The following is a 19619-nucleotide window of genomic DNA, read 5'->3' on the forward strand; positions in this document are numbered from 1 at the left end:
ATTATTATATTATTTCAGTAATTTTTATTTTTGTTCGATGTTTCAGAATTTACAACATCCCAAGTTGTTTTATTTACATTTTGGAACTTTTTTATTTTTCTACTATAATAATCTTTTTTGCGGACACTAAGTTTTCCTGTACAATCTATTTTTTTGCTTTTTTACACACTGAGCAATTCTTTATTCTTACTTAACCTGGCAATTTTGTTTAGTTGAATGATCTCCTTTTATCATCCTTTAAAGAAGAATTTACCCAGTTATTATGATAAGTCTGTTTAATTAAAAATATGTTGTAGAGAATGCTGAGTTAAAATAGTAAGTTAGTATTCTCTGTTGTACAAGTTGTACATTTTTCATAGGTTCGAGATATAAACCATCTTGCCATGATTCCTCTCTTAAGAATTGTTGGAACAGTTTAACATTTTCTTGACTAACATATCTTTTTGTTGCTCTTTTTGCTCTAAAACCTGACCATCATGATCTGATAATAAAGTAATTACTCCAAACACTTGTATTTGATCATTAGTAAATGTTGTAAGAAAATTATCTATGGCAGAAATTGAACCACGAAATGCACAAGTTTGAAAACAAACTAAATAATTCATATTAAAACTTTTTTAAACATTATACTGTTTATATTAATTTAAACAAACTCTCCAATAATACAAGTTTTTATTTTTGTGAGGCCTTTCGTAATCAATGAGAACATCTTCGGTATGTGGGTCCGAAGATATAATTTATATATAATTTCCAATAAGAAAAGAGCTTCAAGAATGTATTATACAGTTTGTTTTGTGAATTATTATTATTATTCAATATGTTAATATTTATATCCCCTACTATATTTTTTTAGAACTATTTCAATAAGAACACTCATTTACCCAAGAAAATATCAATGTTTGAACTTGATCTATTATCAAAATAAACTTAGCATTACCTATATGATATTTAGTTGCACAGAATTCAAACTGTTTTTCCTCAGAAATATTTGTAATATTAGGTATAGTCCAGTCACCTGTGCCCACTCTAAATGCTCTCTACTTAAAATTAAAACTCCCCCCTTTTTTGAACTACTGCAGCAAAAATGTGAGCTTAGTTTAAAATTAAAATTCTTTATGTTTAATCTGTCAATTTCATCAAGAATAGCTTCTAATGGTTCTATTCTTTTAGGCAGATTTAGGATATTTTGATGAAAAATCTTAATAGTTTCATGTTTCCTGAAAGTAGTTGTTACTGTTGTTGTCCCAATCATAGAGCAGTTTAAAGGGGACACAGGAGAAGCCCTTTCCCGAAACAGAGAACTACATCCACTATACTGTCCATTGACACCATAGACATTACACAGAAAACTGCTTTCCCTCTCTGTAGTTATTGGTGTGATGGCTTCGTCATTTAAAAGATTAGACTGGATAGTAGTCAAGCCTTGGTGTTTTAATTCAAGCTTCTGATCAGTCCCTTCAACATGACCATAGCCATCAACAAAGAACAATGATTTACTATGTGACTCAATGTTTGCATATTTGCGCCCATAACCTCACAATTGCTACAAAACTTCAATGGCTTTCTAAACTTTGCATTTACCCATGTTGGCACAAAACATTTAGTATCATAACTCTTACCTGGGAAGATCTGTACTACATATCATGGTTGTCGGATATGGCATAAAGGCATATAGCTCTTCAAACCCTCCCTAGGTTTCAGTCCAAGCCGTTTCAGACTGAGTGAGGAAGCTAAGTTGCAAGTGGTTTGCAAGATCAAAAATTTCAACTTTGTACTTTCTTTTCAAACAGGTAAAGAATTGGCTAGATTAAACTTACTATACTTTTGGCTAGATGACAGGGATTCGGATGTATTTTGGCAACATTCATTCAGAACCTTACTGGAGTCTCTTTCTTAGGAAAGATAAGTTTTCTGGTTAATGCATGTGAATGCTTCCTTCACCCATTAAATTTCTTTAATTTGATCAAGGAATTGACACATTTTCAAGCCTTTCACCTTTCAAGTCTAAGAAGACAAACATTTAATATTCGCTTGATAGGATTGTCTATGATTGGGACACACCAAGAACTTACCTTCAAACTGAACATAAAAATGTATACGTATTCTTTGTTTAAAATTTATTACTGATGATGTATGATTTTATAGGTCATCAGATTTTCAGATATTTCCCATAATCAATGTTACAAAAGTAGAGCTCTACATTTCGAGAATTGGAATCTATCCTCTTCTTCAGGTGCCAAAACACATTTAGACATAAGATTACTTAAGCACAAACAAAAATTAAACAACTAATTAAAATGCAGTATCTAAATACTTACAATCCTCTATAAATGTGTATTAAAATTTCTGATCCACCTCATTGCCTTACATAAGCGCATAAATTATTTGCATGTTAGCCACGATTTCCTGAGGTGGCACAACAGCTTAGCAACTGAATACCAGTTTTTCCACAATCTCTAATGACTCAGAGAGGTTTTGGAAAATATAAACTGTTTGAAGATACAACAAACACATTGAGGCTATCGAGAACAATGAAAGACACAATATACCGGTTTATAGGTTTGTGGATGTTATCTGTCACAGTTCTTACGTGGCTATGACATGTGTGAATCACGATTTTGACAATGTAAGTTATCTACAACCCAACATCGTGCTCAGGCTTAGCACTTCTAGTATTAAATACATACTGTTGTCTATTGTGAGGGTTTAAATTGCTGCTCAAGCCAGAGGGGACACTCGTTCAGTGCCAATAATGGTGCAGGTCATACAAAAAGGATATATACTGAATTGAAAATAACATTTACTTTATGCTAGGTAACAAAAGACAAATATGACATATATTTGCTCATTTGCATTGTGGCTATTCTTATGACAGAATAACAAGTTTTCGGATGTTTGCCATCATAATGTTTCAAAAATAAAACACTGCTTCAGGATTGGAATCTATCCTCTTCTTCAGATGTCAAAAAAACCTTAAGGCATAAGATCTAAGATGCAGTCTCATCATCTCTGGTGTGTGTGGATATCTTGTTCAGTGCGTTCTTTCGTGCTGTGACATGGTTGGTACTTGATTTAGTCACCCTGGATCCTCATGTATATGCCTGAATTTTTTATTTAAAACTTGTTTTGTGGTTAACAATTATTTAGTTAATTTCATCGCCATATGTTGCTATTTAAATCTGTTTCAATGTTTCTTTACATGGTGGACAACACAACCAATTCACTCCAAATCAGTGTTGTAACGGATTCAGTGGGAGAGTTAAATGGTACAAAATGAGTGACGGTTCTGTAAAAATATTCTTGAGTTGCTAAGAGCAAAAGGAAATATTTGAATAAAACCTGTTTAACATATTTTCAATACCTTTATTCATTTTATAATCCTTTCTTATAGATAAGACTAAATACTTAAAATTGAAATATAGGATTTATTATTAAGTAGATCACATTTCTTCGACGCACAACAAACGGTTGCCTCTCATCACATAGAAAATAGACGTGACAATTTAAGCTAACATTTGTTACTAGGCCTACTACATATAACACTACCCGAGTCGGGGTAGTGGAGCTTACACCTAATCTTATACGAGACAATTTATATACATAGAATTTGTGAAAATATGCCAACATAACGCGAGTGCAGGGTTAAGGCACAAAGATAAAGAAATCGTATGAAAAATAACTGAAAGCGTAGTGGGCAATAAATGACAGGACGCTAAACAAAACAGCTGACATTCATAAAGCGGGCTATCAAACTTACTTGTGTTTTATTTAAAAATATGTTTGTACAAAAGTCAAACACTAATAAGAAAATTAAATCAACTAATTCTGTGTCGACTATTGAAATAAGGGAATCAAATTACAACAGGAACTTCTCAATTATACTTAACAATCCACAGAAATAAAAGAACCTTACACCAAAATTGATTGATGGAGAAAATAACGGTAATATTTCCCCTTGTGTTAAGTGATACGAGTTTTATCAATAACCAAAATAATATAATCCGTACGAAAAACAAAATATACAATTTGATTTTTTCTATAGACAAATAATTTAGTTAAGGTGGAATCCCTTTTCGCGGGTGGCGGTGAGAAGTCTATCTCGTAGTAACTGCTCAGTCGGATAGTCAGGCAGCTTGAGGTAGTGGACGCAAGTGTTGACGGAAGGGTAGCTGCCCTGACCTGCGTCTACTTTGCGCACCACAGTTAGTCGCGGGTACAGGTTGGCCAGTCCACCAGGTGGCAAAGACGAGCAGCCAGTAGTGAACTGTAGGAATGCCTTACGCTCTTCACCATTCATACAGACCAATACATTGACAAACCTCAGGAATCCAGGGCTGCAACATAATACAGAACACTAAAATATGATTTCTAAAATTAAGCATTCTACTATAAACCAATTATAACTCTTGAATCATTTGACTGATTACTAGAATAACAATATATACAGTAAAATTCCAATTATCAGAACTTCAATTATCGGAAATTCCAGTAATGACCCATGCGTTTAGGTGGTATCTAATGTAATTAATGCCTTTTTGCATCTTTTATAAATAAAATTAGTTTAGCAATAGAAACAAGACATAAAAATAGCAGGAGAGTAGCACAGGAACTCATTATTCAGCTGCCATCTAATGTACAGCTCAATGACTATAAAATCAGAATTTGAAATTATAATTAACCATTGAATATCATGATGGTCATATTTCAAATATTTATGTAGATTTTGAAAGTAAATATGACTTTATAAGTACATAACAAATATTTATGAAACATCTCAAAATAGAATGCTGGAGTTTTGGGGGGAAATGGATCATTCTTATAATAGGACAATCGAATTGCTAATGTACATTTTAATTCTTTTTGTAAGCTGTTTCTCATTGCCCATGTTGTATAGAATTCACATAAGATTTTGTTTTTAAAATTGACTTTTAAATTGCAGCAGATGTATATGTGGTATAAGTGTATTGAATCTGATATCAAACTTCAGTAACTGATATTAGAATCTTAAACTATGGGTACTAACACATACGAACTACAACTGTTTACCTGTCTTTGGTGTATCCCAGCTTTGGTTCTGTGTAGTTGAGCAGATCCTCTCTTGTCCACTGAGGGTTCTGATCACCACAAAGCATAACACGCACTTCGCTGGGCGTGAATGCATGTAGCTTGCGCAAGGGGAATACATGATTGAAGCCTGAGCGTAACGCCTCCATCTGCCTAGCGATGCCAGTCTCCAACATGAACTTGGTTGTTAACTCCAGATATTCCTCCAGGTTGTCCAATCTCACCTTTCAAACAAAAGGATTGTGTTAATTCACTACCTCTTTCATTCATTCCCTTCAGTTATTACTCAGATCTAAATTCAAATACTCAATAATTATAAAATGTTATTTCCAGAATTTACTTAAATTTTAAATAAAGAGAATTTGCTACACAGGGTAAGGCAGACCACCCGTCCGAGATGTTTAGTGGCTGAACCGTGAAACATACCTCCTTTGCTTTAATGAAAATCCCCATATTTTTATCCCTAAGAATTCAGGAAAATAACCTTAAACACCCAAAAATACCCCAAAATGGCACTTTCTCGAGGTAGTGGCATTTTTTAAAGATTTTCAAATGTAAAAGTAATTATGTTGTAATAGTAATAATAGGTCGAGCCATACCTCATGTTTAAGTTTATTCACTGATCATTTTGAAAAAAAGTTTTTATAAATTTCTCTTCTTGTATACAAGAGTAGTCCAAAATGTTAAAGTTGGATGGTTTTACATTTTTTTTACTGTTACCTCGTTAAATATTTTAGTACTTTCAAATTGTTATCCAAAGTTACCATAGAAGTACTCTTTCTAAAAATATGTTACAGTTGTCATATTTCAGTACCTTTCCACTTTTTTTAAACAGTCCAAATTTAGGATATTTCAAACTCATAAAACCTACAACATTCAAATAGCAAGGAATGACTTTGATTACACACCTATAATAGCTCTTTAAAAAACTAAAAATTGTTGTTTAAAGTTTGGCTATATCTTGAATGGTTGACAAAAGGCGTCAAAATGACCCCTACACTCCCAAAAAAGCCATTTTGAAGTATTTTTGGGTGTTACAAAATATTTTCCTAAATTCTTTAGGGTCAAAATAAAGGGGTTTTTATTAAAACAAAGGAGGTAGATTTCAAGCATGAGCCGCTATACATCACGGATGGGTGTTCTGCCTCACCCTGTATAAATCACTGCAGTACAGAATTTACAACACTTTATCCCGCAAAAAAAAAACATAACAATATGATGTCAGTAAAACAGAAGTTATAGAAAGTTATGAATAGTTTTAATAATTCTGTAAGATAGCAGCACAATTCGAAAGGGATTGTGATGATAAACCACTAAATCACTGTCAATGAAGAGATTGATAGGCAACGTAGGTATAAAAATATTTAGTGAACAAGGAAAACAATACTGTCTATAGATATTTCCATTAGCAGTTCCAAAAGTAACCGCATGATGGCAAAGTAGACAGCAATGAAAAAGCAGTATGATGCGATCTGAGGTGATTGGACTTTAGTGACATGCTCCCCACCATGGTGATTGAATTAAATACAATAAAACTGTGAAGATGAACCCAAATATATTACAATAATCAAGATAATTATTTTTCAGTTTCTCAGGTCTTGTCTCAGTTATTTATTTTCAATAGACCAAAAAAAGACAAGTATTTTTGCACAATTGTAGTATCTTTTGTCTCTTGACATTTATATTATTGGTTAATCTTCTTGGATTTACCAACAATTTACAATTTTTATGTGACCCAAATTTTAAACCACCTTTTTTAGTACAGTTTAAATAGAGACAAACAGACAAGCAAATTACTATACTTAAACAATATGACAGTATTTATTGTACAGGAAATTATTGTACAGTAGATTTGTTATAAAATACACAGCTTTCAATCACTTTACACTGTGTCTTATTTCAGATAGTAATCAATATTAAAAGGCATGTCATATCAACACAAATTACCTAAGAAATGCAGTAAACTGTTATAACTTAACATTTTGAATTCTCATACAATGGTTGTATTATGAACATATAACTCTTTTATAAAACATTAATGTTGTACAATTACCTCAATATCACTGCCATTGCTGACCAGATCCACAGAGTTAAAGCCATACACCTTGCTACTAGGCAGGTACGTGAACGTGATCATGAGATCTTCCAGTCGACTTCCATCACTTGACACTAGTGAGAGATTCTGTATCTGCCTTGCTTTCGTCTCAGGCGACAATGTGTTATCCTGCACAATTCGTTGTTTGCGTGCTACTAGCTCGCGTAGCTCACGGAGGAATCGTCCACGCTCCGGGTCCACCTCGTACAGGTCCTCTACTGTTAAGATACCACTGAACCTGTCACAGAAGGCAAAATTACAACACAGTTGGTACATTGCGGTAATAATTTATGTTTCATATTAACCATTACTTTGAGAGCATTTCTTAAAAAACAAACACAAACTCGAGATAGAGAAGAATGCTAGGTTGTATTTATATTTATCATTATTATTAATGTATATCAATGTTCTGAAAAACAACAAACTAGTTCTATATGGCTCCACTTGTTTCAGGGTCTTTGGCCAGTTTCTGGCAAATGCCAATACCGATTACTGAATATGGTTCAAAGCAATAACAGACATATAAATGGACCACAACTTCAGTTGACCCATTCAAGACTGAGTTGTCTCAGCACACCTAGTACATGAACTTAGAGATCTTCATGTACTTAGTCTGTTGCACGCACTAATCCACAATGGTTGTCCAAGTTATTTGGCCCAAAGTTTTGTTTTTATGTCTGATATTAGTGCACGTAGAACTCGTAGGGGTGCATCTTTATTATCAACTCCAATTCATAGGACAACCTTATATAATAAATCTTTCACTGTTTCCACATGTCGATTGTGGAACGCTCTCCCAGACAACATCAGAACTATTGACAAGCGCGATCGCTTTGGGGCGGAGTTTCGGGCCTTTCTGCTGCGGACTCGGCGGGAGTGACGGTTGGTGGTTCTTGTGGTCACACTTGTGGTAACTGTATGTGAGTTGCGTGGATGGGGAATGAAAGCTGATTAGGATAGGATAGTTTTATTAGTTGCCTGTAAAGAGATTTATGTTAGAGTTTAATCTAAATGGTTAATTTTAATTATAATTTATATATATATACATTATTATGTTACATCCAATATGTAATTAATTATTAAAGTGATTTAGTTTAAGTGTCAATTACAATGTTGTAATAGGTATGATAATATTTTACTTTGTTTGTTTTTTTTTGGAGGTTAAGTGGTAGAGAGGACTTTTAAGTCCTAACTTCGCCTCTGTAAATAAAGGCATTTTTCATTTCATTTCACACCAACTCCCGCTCTCCCCAGCGGGTACAAATTATTTTTGACGGTAAGGTGATCAAAATTAAAGCTTGTAACATCACGCCACTCACAATCTTCACCCAAATTTACCAATACAATGAAGTAAATTTTGGTTGTAAATATATCACCTGCATATTTATACTGTAAATTATATAAAACATAAACAATATGTTCATGTATGAACATTAAGAAACATAACAAATGATTCACTTAACACTATGAATGGATAATTGTATACAACTGAATTAAATGCTGATATAATATTTAGTTTTCTGTTTAAAGTGCTACAATTTTAAAATTAAAAACTAAATAAACAATATTGAAATACGCCATTTTAGTAAAATTAAATTATTAATAATATGTTTAAAACTCTAACCAAAACTTGTTTCATCACTCTTATGAGTTATGAGACTTACCACGGTTTGGTCTCCTCTATGCATATTTTGGGTGGGTCCAGTTCCAATTCCTTCTCACTTTCTTCAGAAATTAATGATGACATCATGAGATCCTCTTCTGTGACTACACTTCGACTTCTGGGCAACAAGCCAATCCTGGAACCCACACTAGTATCAAACTTGGCTGTGATTGACAATAACAATGAAAAAATGCAATGCTAACAGTAGAGTAAGAATTGTTCACACTAAAACAAACATAGTCCTTTTTCATACTCCTCTTTCAGTACAAAATACAGCACTATTAAAATATAGCACGATGGGTCATGCTTTAGTAGTAATTTGTAGGTGTTTTACAAAAATGTTTACAACTTTGTTATTCATAAATGAAACCATTATTTATTTATTATTGTGTCATGTTCCTGAAATCCCATTTAGCTGTATATAATTTGTTAAAATGAAACAAAGGACTTTTTCAAAGCAAAAAGTTTAATTGTTTTTATACTTTATATAAATTATTTAACTTATTCACAAATTTTGTGTTATACTAATTTCTTAAATACTCTTGTACATAATAATTAAATTTTGTGGATTAAAATGAAAATTTTCAATTTTTTTCTTTATTTTTTACGAAGTATTCTTAGTACTCTCTAACAAGTGTTGCCATTCTTATTTTATAAAAAAGGTTATCGATAGTGATTCATTAAATTACAATTTTAAAAAAATACCAAATAGATCAATATTTCAATTTGTAAATATAATGGGTCCTCCTTTTTCAAAAGTTTACAAGTATTTGAGAAATTACAATATAATATTTCATATACATTAAGTTTTCACACATAATGCTCAATTTGAAAATGAACAAAAGAGCATATTTTATTAAAAGATATATTTCTAAGTCATACAAAATTGATGATAATTTATTTTATTGAAACACAATGAAAAATACAAACATCATTTATGAGAAAAAAGGTTTATGAAAATTAACTGCAGAGTTATGGATTATTGCTGTCAAATGTCATCTATACAATATTCAATTTAAGTAAAATTTTCAAGTATTCAATTAAATATTCTGTAATGTACTTTGCAAACATCATTTAAGAGTTGCATAATACTGAGAGGAAGTAACAAAGAAATCATTTTACTAATATTAATAATGCAAGAATACAGATTTCTAAAAATTAATATTAAGAATCTTACATGCACCCAAATTATTTCTACCAAAATACTAGTTTTGCATTCATTACACAAATACAAATTTAATTTGCATAATTGGTACCTTAATGTAACATTCTTAAAAAATATTTTACTAATGAGGAACTGTATGGCATTTTATTAGGTGTTTGTATTGAATGTTGAATAAACAACAAGAGGGTAATTTAATCTAATTAATAAACGATACTTTGGTTCTCTGAAAAGTAAGAACAATGCTACAACAACCTTTTAACACTTATGAGCATCAATAAAATTATTCCCCATAATAAATTGGAATTTTTTTAAAACCAAATAATGATAACTAGAGCTATAACTTAATTACCATCTCAAATATCAACACACATGCTACCAACACATCAGGAGTATCATACCTTTCGTTGATGTTGTTGACGACTTCGCCCTGACAGAGCAACTTGAGGAAGGCGTGGCTGAGGGGTAGATCCACCAGTCGGTTGTCCTGCAACACCTTGGCGAGAAACACCCCTAGGAACCAGTAGTGCTGTGTGGCACGATCTGCGGCAGCCGAGTCCTGTGGTAAAGGTGCAGGGAACAGTCCTGGCGCACGGCGCACATAGTAACCAGGAGGTTTGGCTCCCTCTCCCAGGTCTAGGCTGGTGGCATTGGCAGGGTCCATGTCATCATCACACAGCCACATACCTGTTACATTCATCATGCTACAACTGAGGACTACCACATGAACCCATCATAGCAAATACCTATTTACCTAAAATAACTATTGTTAAGTGCACTGATGTGTTCACAGCAGTCAATATTAAACTGATAACACAACAGTGGTGGTGTGTGGTGTTCTACAGTTACACAAGTACGACACCTTCACTGCTGCTTATTACTCTCACTTGCCTAACAGAGCTATTGTACAGTGTTTCCACTGATGACACCTTGACAATTGACACAGTAACTTTCAAATACAAATATAAAACATACAGGATATAAAAAAAAACAAAAAAATTGCAGTTTTGCAAGCAAGCCTTCACCATTAAGAGACAATCACCCTTGCCACTACCTCGTGAGCCTACAACAGTCAATATCATGTTACACATTACGCTGCACGTCTTTTATTGCATTGTTACAGCTACATAAAATTAAATATACATTGTATGTCCATTAAAAGACATAGTATACATATATGAAGGAATATTATTTTACTTCCACAGAAATGTATGTTGGCAGCACTAACAACACCAATTTTTCATACATGTAATTAATACAAGATAAATTTATAAGACACTTGTTTATTTTTATATGTTTTCTAGACCATAAGTTTGGATATTCTGAATCTACAAGGCGCAGTTGATAATTAAAGCCTTTGAGGTCATTATTTCTGAGAATTTCAATATAGCTTATCAGATTCGTTCAAAAGGTACATAAATCAGTTAGAAGCATGCCATATATAATTTTGATTGGTCACTTTGATTTGATGTCTTGTAGATAAGTGTTCCATGAAGGCCAGAATAAAGAGCAGTTTGTTCGCCTACTGAAATCCATGGGCAATTGACAAATGTTTATGGCGACAAAACTATACATATTAGTCATGTTAGAAAGTGTTAAGAGCTAAAATTTGTATAAATGGATAGTTAAATGTGAAGGATGCATCTTGTTCTGGCCATTAAGTGAGTATGCAACAGATGAAAACCAGTCTCGTGTTAATGTGCTTATTCAGTCATTTACCACCCTTCCGATAAACTGACCCTTTCTAGCAGGACATGGATTAGACGACTACCACCACAGCAACGATGGACTTTCGAAAATATTTACAAATCATACGTCTCTATGCAACTGGTGACTCAACAGTTTCCTAGCGATGTAGGTCAGTAATGCACTGTTTTGCCTGAGTGCACTTTGAGGTTTGTTGTCACTATCTGTGTGCAGCATCGCAACCTTAATGGACATCTTATATTTTTTGTGAGATATGAATAAATATGGTTTTAAAGATTGAAGTATTTTATTACTGTTTTTTTTTTTTTTTTTTAGGTTGTAGTACTAGGAACAGTGAATGACATCTGATGCTGGTGAGTAAAAATATATTATTAATATACTATATTTGCTTGTAAATATAATTTATATTCATTTTTATATAATAAATTAAATTACTATAATAGATTTTATATTTCAAAAATTTTGTTAAAGATTTTGGGCTATCTGACATCTAGGTTATCCAACCTATACCCGGTTCCGCAATTATCAGTTGAAAAGCAGGCTACTTTAGTTTTAACAAGAGGCTGTTAAACAGCCAGTTTGTAACAAAAAATGTAGCCTATACTCTGTGGAGAAGAGGAGGAATCAGCAGAGCATATTTGGTTAGATTGTCCTGCCATCTTAGAAACTCAGAAAAGATTCCTGGGAGCATATCTCTTCAGCCCCAAGGACATCAGAGAACAGAAGCCCTCAAATCTGATCGGTTTTTGCAAAAGCCTCGGACTTCAAGGATACAAAATTTAAGTAAGAGAGGCGCAAAGGTCCTTTTAGGACTAAGCGCAGGGACAAACTGTCCTTTTACTCAGGAAAAAAACTGAGGACATTTTTTTATAAAGAAATACAATGAAACCCAACCGATAAAATATAACTAATCCATTATTACTAAATACACAATTAAGTGACATACCCAAGTCTTTCCTCTGGAGTTCAGCAGCCACCAAAGCATAGAACTCTAGTGTGGGTCCAAGACCCGTCCCTTCCTCCCCTTGGAACTCCACCTAGAACAGATATATAAATATGAAATATGCAGTTCACTTGTCTGTTTTTAAAGTCTTATTAACTCTTCAAAGTTGCTAACTTGCGTGCTGTGGTGGTTTCATGTGAACTAGTTTTTCTATGGACATATTTTGTATGCAATTTATCAGCGGCAGTAGTAACTATATCAAGCATAAGTCTAACTTGATACAGAACAAATGATGTATCTCTTTTTCATTACTTCAATGTTTTGTCTGTTTTATTCAGTTTGTTTTTAACACGTTGACACCAGCGTGTACCACCAGTGGTACATAAGGCTTTTCAAACAGGAGTAAAGTAGGTGCTGTTGTCAACGTGTTAAATGAAATAGATGATTTATATCAGTTGATTATTTCAAAATCATAGCATGCATTTTTATGCTGTTTAGAGTGGAGTTCCACTCTATTTATTACAGTGTAATAGTACAAGTAAAAATATATGTTGTAATTTACAATAAGTGCAAAATAGCGTGGCACAGTATCATAATTGGGTGGGTTTTGTAGGCCTGTTTCAATCATGAAAATGTGTTTTATTTCATATTATGAAATATAGTAAATTCAAAGTTCAAAATTATTTTTGCTCAACTAGTTGGTCCCATTGTGTTTCTAAGGGAGGAACAGGTAGACGAGTTTTAGAAACTAAAAACACAATGACAATAAACCAGACAATTATTAATACATTAGCTGTTGTTTATATATTGCTATTCAAACTAAAAGTTAAAATTCATGCCTTTTTACATATTTTTGATATTTGAAAACTTTTGAAACCCACTTAGATAACAAATGCTTATAAATATACAACGGTGTTGTCAAAAAGCGATACCCAATAGTAATGTGACAGAACCAAATCCCGAACCCACCCAATCTTAATGAAAGAGTCAGATTCAAGAATTTATCAACAGGAAAACATGTTTTAGCCATATTTTAGGTTTTAAAAAGTGTAAATAGATAACCTAATTGACTTTTGTAAATAACATTTTGCTTGCAGTCATTTCATATGTTTACATTCGCACTATACCACAAGTCTACTGTTTATTCACAGACGACAACTGATCAGCAAAACTGATTTCTAAATGCTAAAACACATTTTTGTTGTACCTGTTCATGAAAAGTCTAATAGATAGATAGATAGACCTAATTCACAAATAAATTATAGTCTTTTGTAAATAATATTTCGCACTTGCAATTGGTATTTTCTATATTTATGTTTGTGCAATGCCACGAGTCTGTTGCATTTATGCACAAGACCCAGCTGGTTGACGGGAAGGAAACAGACAATCACTAATTTTTATTTACTTTAGAATTTTAGTAGTTGTATAAATACTATACCCTATAAATACACTCTCTAATTAGGAGTATATATATTCCGGAGACCCAAAAATTAAATTGTTAATTCGATAGCACAAAGTACAATAAAAATGTATTTTGACGGTCGGTAATTTGTGTAATGCTGAAAAGATATTGTTGCGAATAAACGAAGGAAGCATACTCATAGTGCTGGGTAATAAATATGAAAAATACTAACTGCAAGCAAAATACTATTAATCAAATTATGACAAGTTGTTAATTATATTACCTATGTACTACGGGTTTTTATACACAAAATACAAAGGAATTACATTTACGTGATCTGTAACTTTCGTAATATCGATCAGCTGTAGTCTACAAATAAACACAGTACGGGCTCATGCTGCTGTTATGAACATAAACATGGAAAGTACTATGTGCAAGCAAGACATTATTTACCACACTATGATAATTATGTAATTTTATTCCAGGTTTTTAAAAATCAAAGAACAGCAGAAACAAGTTTCAGCGACTGATAATTAACGACACAGCAGATCTCTGTAGATTCTGAATTCAGCTTCGAACACCACTAAAAGGAACAGTTAATTATGGCAATTTGTAACCTGCTCACCTCCAGTATACTCTTCCTGTCAGCATGTATCCTCATGACTTGCATGGCCCAGGGCAACAGCTGATCTCCCCTTGGCACTTTGACTCTCTCATGTTTCAGGCGGCCGACACGGAACTCATGGGGGTCGTCCCTGCGTGGTGACAGACCTGGGGCTCTCTGTCTCTCCAGCGTCACATCTCGTTGGGTTTGCAGCCACACTATCGATCTATCAGAAACACGCTCATTACATAAATCCATAAATGTTAAACATGATACAAATAATCATGGACGAATCTTATATTGGTTATTTTTTTATTGTAACTATCACTTAAGTTATAATAACAAACAAACCAATAATTGTACTGCATTTCTTATTTTTTTTTCAATGGTACAATTAGTATGCAATACAAATACTTTACAGTTAGTATGATTTGGTTTACTTTCATGTTTTATTTCTTGCACAAAAATATTATGACAAAAAACCCAATTTTAACGCTAAAAAATAAATAAAATTTACAGTGGAATAAATTTGATCGTAACTTTTCCTTTGATTTAAAAACAAAATAAATTCATAATTATTATACAGTTACGCTAAAATAGTTTTTCCAGTAAATTTAAATTTCTAACTTAGTTTCAACTAGATTACGTCTTGTACAATCACTTATAAAACCATACCATGTATAATAGTATTTAAAATTAGTAAATTAAGTAATATTTTATAGGAGGTATGTAGCAAAAATATATATGATCAGATGTTTGATATATTATTAATTCATTTATCTAAGGAAGTATAAAATTCCTTTTATTTATCCACTGTTGCCAAAACAATTAAAAATGTTATTTTGGAGAAATGGTCATTTTACACCCCTAAATAAAAAAACTCCTAAATCAATACCTGGAAATCAGTTAAATTAGATTATTTACTTTATTTAGTACTGTAGCTTATTGTCTTTATTATAAAATACTTTTTAGCAAAATTAAAAAATTCTAGTTTTTCTAAGAAAACGTTTTTATTTAATACATAAAATAGTTCAAACCTGGAAGCGCCGAACGCTGTGCAGCTAAAATAGAGATGTCTGGTCTCAAACGGGAATAGGAAGGGACAGGAATGAGTGAGCTCTTCGCACCAAGCTGGCAGTGCACCAGAACTGAGCACTAGAGGCTCCTGTATCTGCTGCACCAGCTTGTTAGTTATTTTCTTGCTAGTGAACTCTTCTGTTGATAGCTGGCTCTCCACACACTCCAGATCTGGACAACATATATTTCATTTAACAGGGCTGAGATGATAATAAACTGTTTCACTACATCATTTTACAAAGTGAGGTCAACATCTAATATAAGTAGTGCATAGTTATTCATTTTTTATGCATTCTCACTAGAAATCACTGATTATATTTCACTATCAAATGGTTCTTCCATAAACTGATTAACAATTAACAGTTATGGTACTCATTATTGAGTTATTATTGTTAAAAACACTTTTTCATTACCTATAAATAAGACAAACTTAATAGCACATCAACAGAGTATTGTCTTAGAGTACTTGAACCTGTGGACTTGTGTAAGTCACAGGAAAACCTACCATAGTGGTAGTGTCTGTCACGGCTGGTGGTGATGACGTACAGGTGACGTAAGAGTTGCAGCACATCCTCGACAGTGCAGGACATGGAGGGCACAGGTGTAGCAGGTGATACTACACTGCTGGCACAGGCATGACTGTGGGACATTAGTGAGGCCACAGGTGTCGACTCTCCTCCCTCCTCGTCCCCACCTTCCTTCATCTCCCTGTAGATGATCCTGAGCACCACCAATCATGTTGTTATATTAATAATTAATTAACTAGGAGATAACAGCTTTTTATTAAGATAAAACTATGTTCCCTAAAACAGCAGGTATTAGTATGGTATACACATACCTTCCCAAAAACCACTTAATTAAATGGTTCCCTACCAGTTTTAGCTCCGATTTGAAAATTGTCTTGTAAAAGCACAACCCATATCTCACTGACTCTTCCAAGTAAAATTAGCTATATACAACCTACAGCAAAAGAAAGCTAATTCTTTGTTCCACTTAATCAAGTAAACTTCATATTTTTAAATTAAAGCATGTTTTATCACGCAATGAGTAGTTATCATTGTATAAAATAAATGATTGCAGATTCATCAATAAAATTTGGTAATAAGAAAATTTGATAAAAGATATAATAGTGATTCTTTCATAAGTAAAACAAGAGACTGAATAAATGAAAATAAACAAGGAAAAATAAAATTAATAAATAGTATATTCTCCATATTCTTTTTCAACTTGAAGAGTCAACATTTCATAAGAACTTTATAATGTTTTAGTTAAAACAATAATATACTGTAATTAGATACACTAAATTACTAAAATTATACATAAACAACACTAAAGATATGGGAAGATTTTTATTCCAATAAAATATTAGTGATCTGTGTAACTGTCTACATCAGTCAATTTAAACTTAAATTAGTTGGTCCCTTTTGTAATTTCTTTTTCTTATGTAGATATTTTCTCCAACCCATTAATTCATAGCCAACTCCATTAATATCTTATTCAATTTTGTCTGCTTCTGAAAAAATGTATTTACTTTAAAACAATACAGTATACAAACAAGATCATTTGGGAAAGAGAGAGAGAGAGATTCTTTACAAAGTGCAAACTAGAGAGATACACAGTAACTGTGACTCACGTGTAGGTAGGTTCCCAGATACGGCGCAACTTTTCCTGTCTACTGCCGAGGTCTGCCAGCTGTATCAGCTCTTGCACCGCATGGAAAATGGTCCAGTTGGGGTCAGTCAATGCAATCTCTACATCTTGTACCTGTAGGGAGCACATTGTTTAATGAGATTGAAGTAAAACTACACAATATGCGCTGCCCTCCAAAACAAGAATATAACCTAATATTTTAATAGTGTGTCTGACTGATTAATTTGATTAGTGGATCAGTCTCCTTAAGTTATAAGAATGTAATAAATGAAAGCATGAGACAGTTAGGATAATTGTTAGTAGTAGAGCAGATTTAATATTTGATGATCTCCTAGTATATAAAGAAGTATATATTGATAAATAATAAATTGTTATATTTATTTTAATGTTCAATACAAAACAATACTCTATTATTTTGTATTATAATACTGAAGACCCAGAACAAATGTTAGTGTTTTAATAACCAGAATTATCAAATTTTTTAAATGTTAAGTAAATTTCATGTGTGGCAGCATGTAATTTTTTGTGGTTAATATAATTTTTAGCCTACTTTTTATAAAAACTACAGATAATTAAATAATTATTAAAACTCATTTACATGGTAAAAAAATACATAATACATAAAACATACAACATGTTACCTAAAATTAGTCATAATGAGATAGTAATTTTCTAAAAAGATAAGTTAACAACACTTGTGTATATTCTTTCCTTCTTTCTGTATATTTAGACGTACAAAAGTAGAAGCTGGTGATAAATTGATTGTGTTTTGCAGAATTTTGGTAGGGTAAGGATGGAATCTAATGAGTTGAGAGAATGATTAACTGGTTTAGGTCAGGTAAACTAAAATTGACTAGCATTCGGCAGAGGTTTTTGGCAAATAATGGTGGGTAATTTTGAGAATGAGGGAAAAGTTTTGAAGATGTTGAAAACGTCACTTACCACTTAACAACTTGACCAACGAAATCTCAATAAGATTCTAAGAACCAGGTTACAACACCCTCAAGGCTCATTGAAGTTAACAAAAAAGGAGAGTTATCTTATTTATGTCTAACAGCAACAAATGTTCCTGTATTTACTAAACACAACAGCAAATCGTATACTAACCCCTGGAATGTTGGGACCCCGTAGTACCAATTGGAGGCGAGGCTGTGGTGTGTGGTCGGTGGCGAGACTGGTGGAGCTACTGCCCTCCTCCCCGCCTGGGGCTGGTATCTCCAGGTCTGTAGTCTGGTTGACATTGGTCCGCCCTGGCCGTGGGTCGAATGCTGGTATCAGGGCAGAGAACTGGCGCTTCAACACATACTCATCATCCCAGGATCGACGCTTGCCCCCACCGCTCTCCCCACCACCACTGCTGCCCCCGCCCGCATTGCGTGACTCGTAACCCTCCTCCTCCTGCTGTTATAGAGACAACATTCCATAATTACAGTAAATCAGATGTAGCTTAATAATTTTTAATGGATAATTCACAAAGGAAACATCTAAACTTGAAGTAAAAACTAAAATTTTGTATCACAGAATACATGAATTGTTAATTAAGAGGATAATCCACTTATTTTTAATATAATAAATTATTGATAGTAGAATAAAAACAATAATCATTAATGCTTCTATTTTTTTTTTTTTTTTTATTATTAAGTGGTTGAGTAGACACCCATTTGTGGTGTAAGTGTGGTGAAAAGACTAAATTGGCATATTTCAAATCAAATCATGCTTTAATCACATATATATATATATTGAGTACAGTATTGAGTCAAGTTAACAAGTTTTAAATAAGGTTTTAAATCAATGTATTTCAGCCACAGAGATCAATCTCACGAGCTCTTTCCATAAGTAATTAATTTTACTTATTAAAATAATTAGTTACTAAGCCAAGTATCTTATGAAAATTGTAAATTTAATATATGATTAAAAATGTAATAAAGTTAACTTGTTCTTACTTTTTTTAATATGATGTTGCAAAGATTTACATGTGCACGTGCTTAACTTTTCTGATCACGCAGTTTTGTTTTATTGATTTCTTCTTGTATAGACTATTAAGACTCAAAAGTCAAAACATTTTTAACCTTTCTTAGATTGAAAGTTGTACAAGCAAGTTAAATAAAAGTTGCTACATTGAAATGAAAATAACATCGAGCTAGAAGTTGTTAGAATGTATTTTCTATGATGATATACAATAATTCCCAGAAAAGAATAATGAAAAATAAAATAGTCAAGGGCTATATGCAAAGTGGAACCATTTAATGGTA

At 32.8% G+C, this 19619-nt stretch overlaps 1 protein-coding gene across 8 annotated transcripts in view; it reads right to left on the reverse strand.

Annotated features, from left to right (window-relative positions):
• Positions 1-3349: 3349 nt before the first annotated feature.
• LOC124357253 (E3 ubiquitin-protein ligase HECTD1) overlaps positions 3350-19619 on the reverse strand; it is a 138619-nt gene continuing 122349 nt past the window's right edge. For all 8 annotated transcript variants that reach the window (XM_046808817.1, XM_046808819.1, XM_046808821.1 and 5 more), the window contains 11 exons: positions 18475-18768; positions 17351-17481; positions 16223-16437; positions 15678-15888; positions 14662-14866; positions 12638-12728; positions 10386-10671; positions 8824-8958; positions 7118-7397; positions 5047-5288; positions 3350-4334 (listed from right to left, as the gene is read on the reverse strand). In XM_046808817.1, the coding sequence (XP_046664773.1) occupies positions 4052-4334; positions 5047-5288; positions 7118-7397; positions 8824-8958; positions 10386-10671; positions 12638-12728; positions 14662-14866; positions 15678-15888; positions 16223-16437; positions 17351-17481; positions 18475-18768 (2373 nt within the window). In that variant the 3' untranslated portion in view covers positions 3350-4051. The remainder of the gene's footprint in view (positions 4335-5046; positions 5289-7117; positions 7398-8823; positions 8959-10385; positions 10672-12637; positions 12729-14661; positions 14867-15677; positions 15889-16222; positions 16438-17350; positions 17482-18474; positions 18769-19619) is intronic.

The sequence above is a fragment of the Homalodisca vitripennis genome, chromosome 3 (assembly GCF_021130785.1).
Source record: "Homalodisca vitripennis isolate AUS2020 chromosome 3, UT_GWSS_2.1, whole genome shotgun sequence".
NCBI classification, from domain to species: Eukaryota; Metazoa; Arthropoda; class Insecta; order Hemiptera; family Cicadellidae; genus Homalodisca; species Homalodisca vitripennis.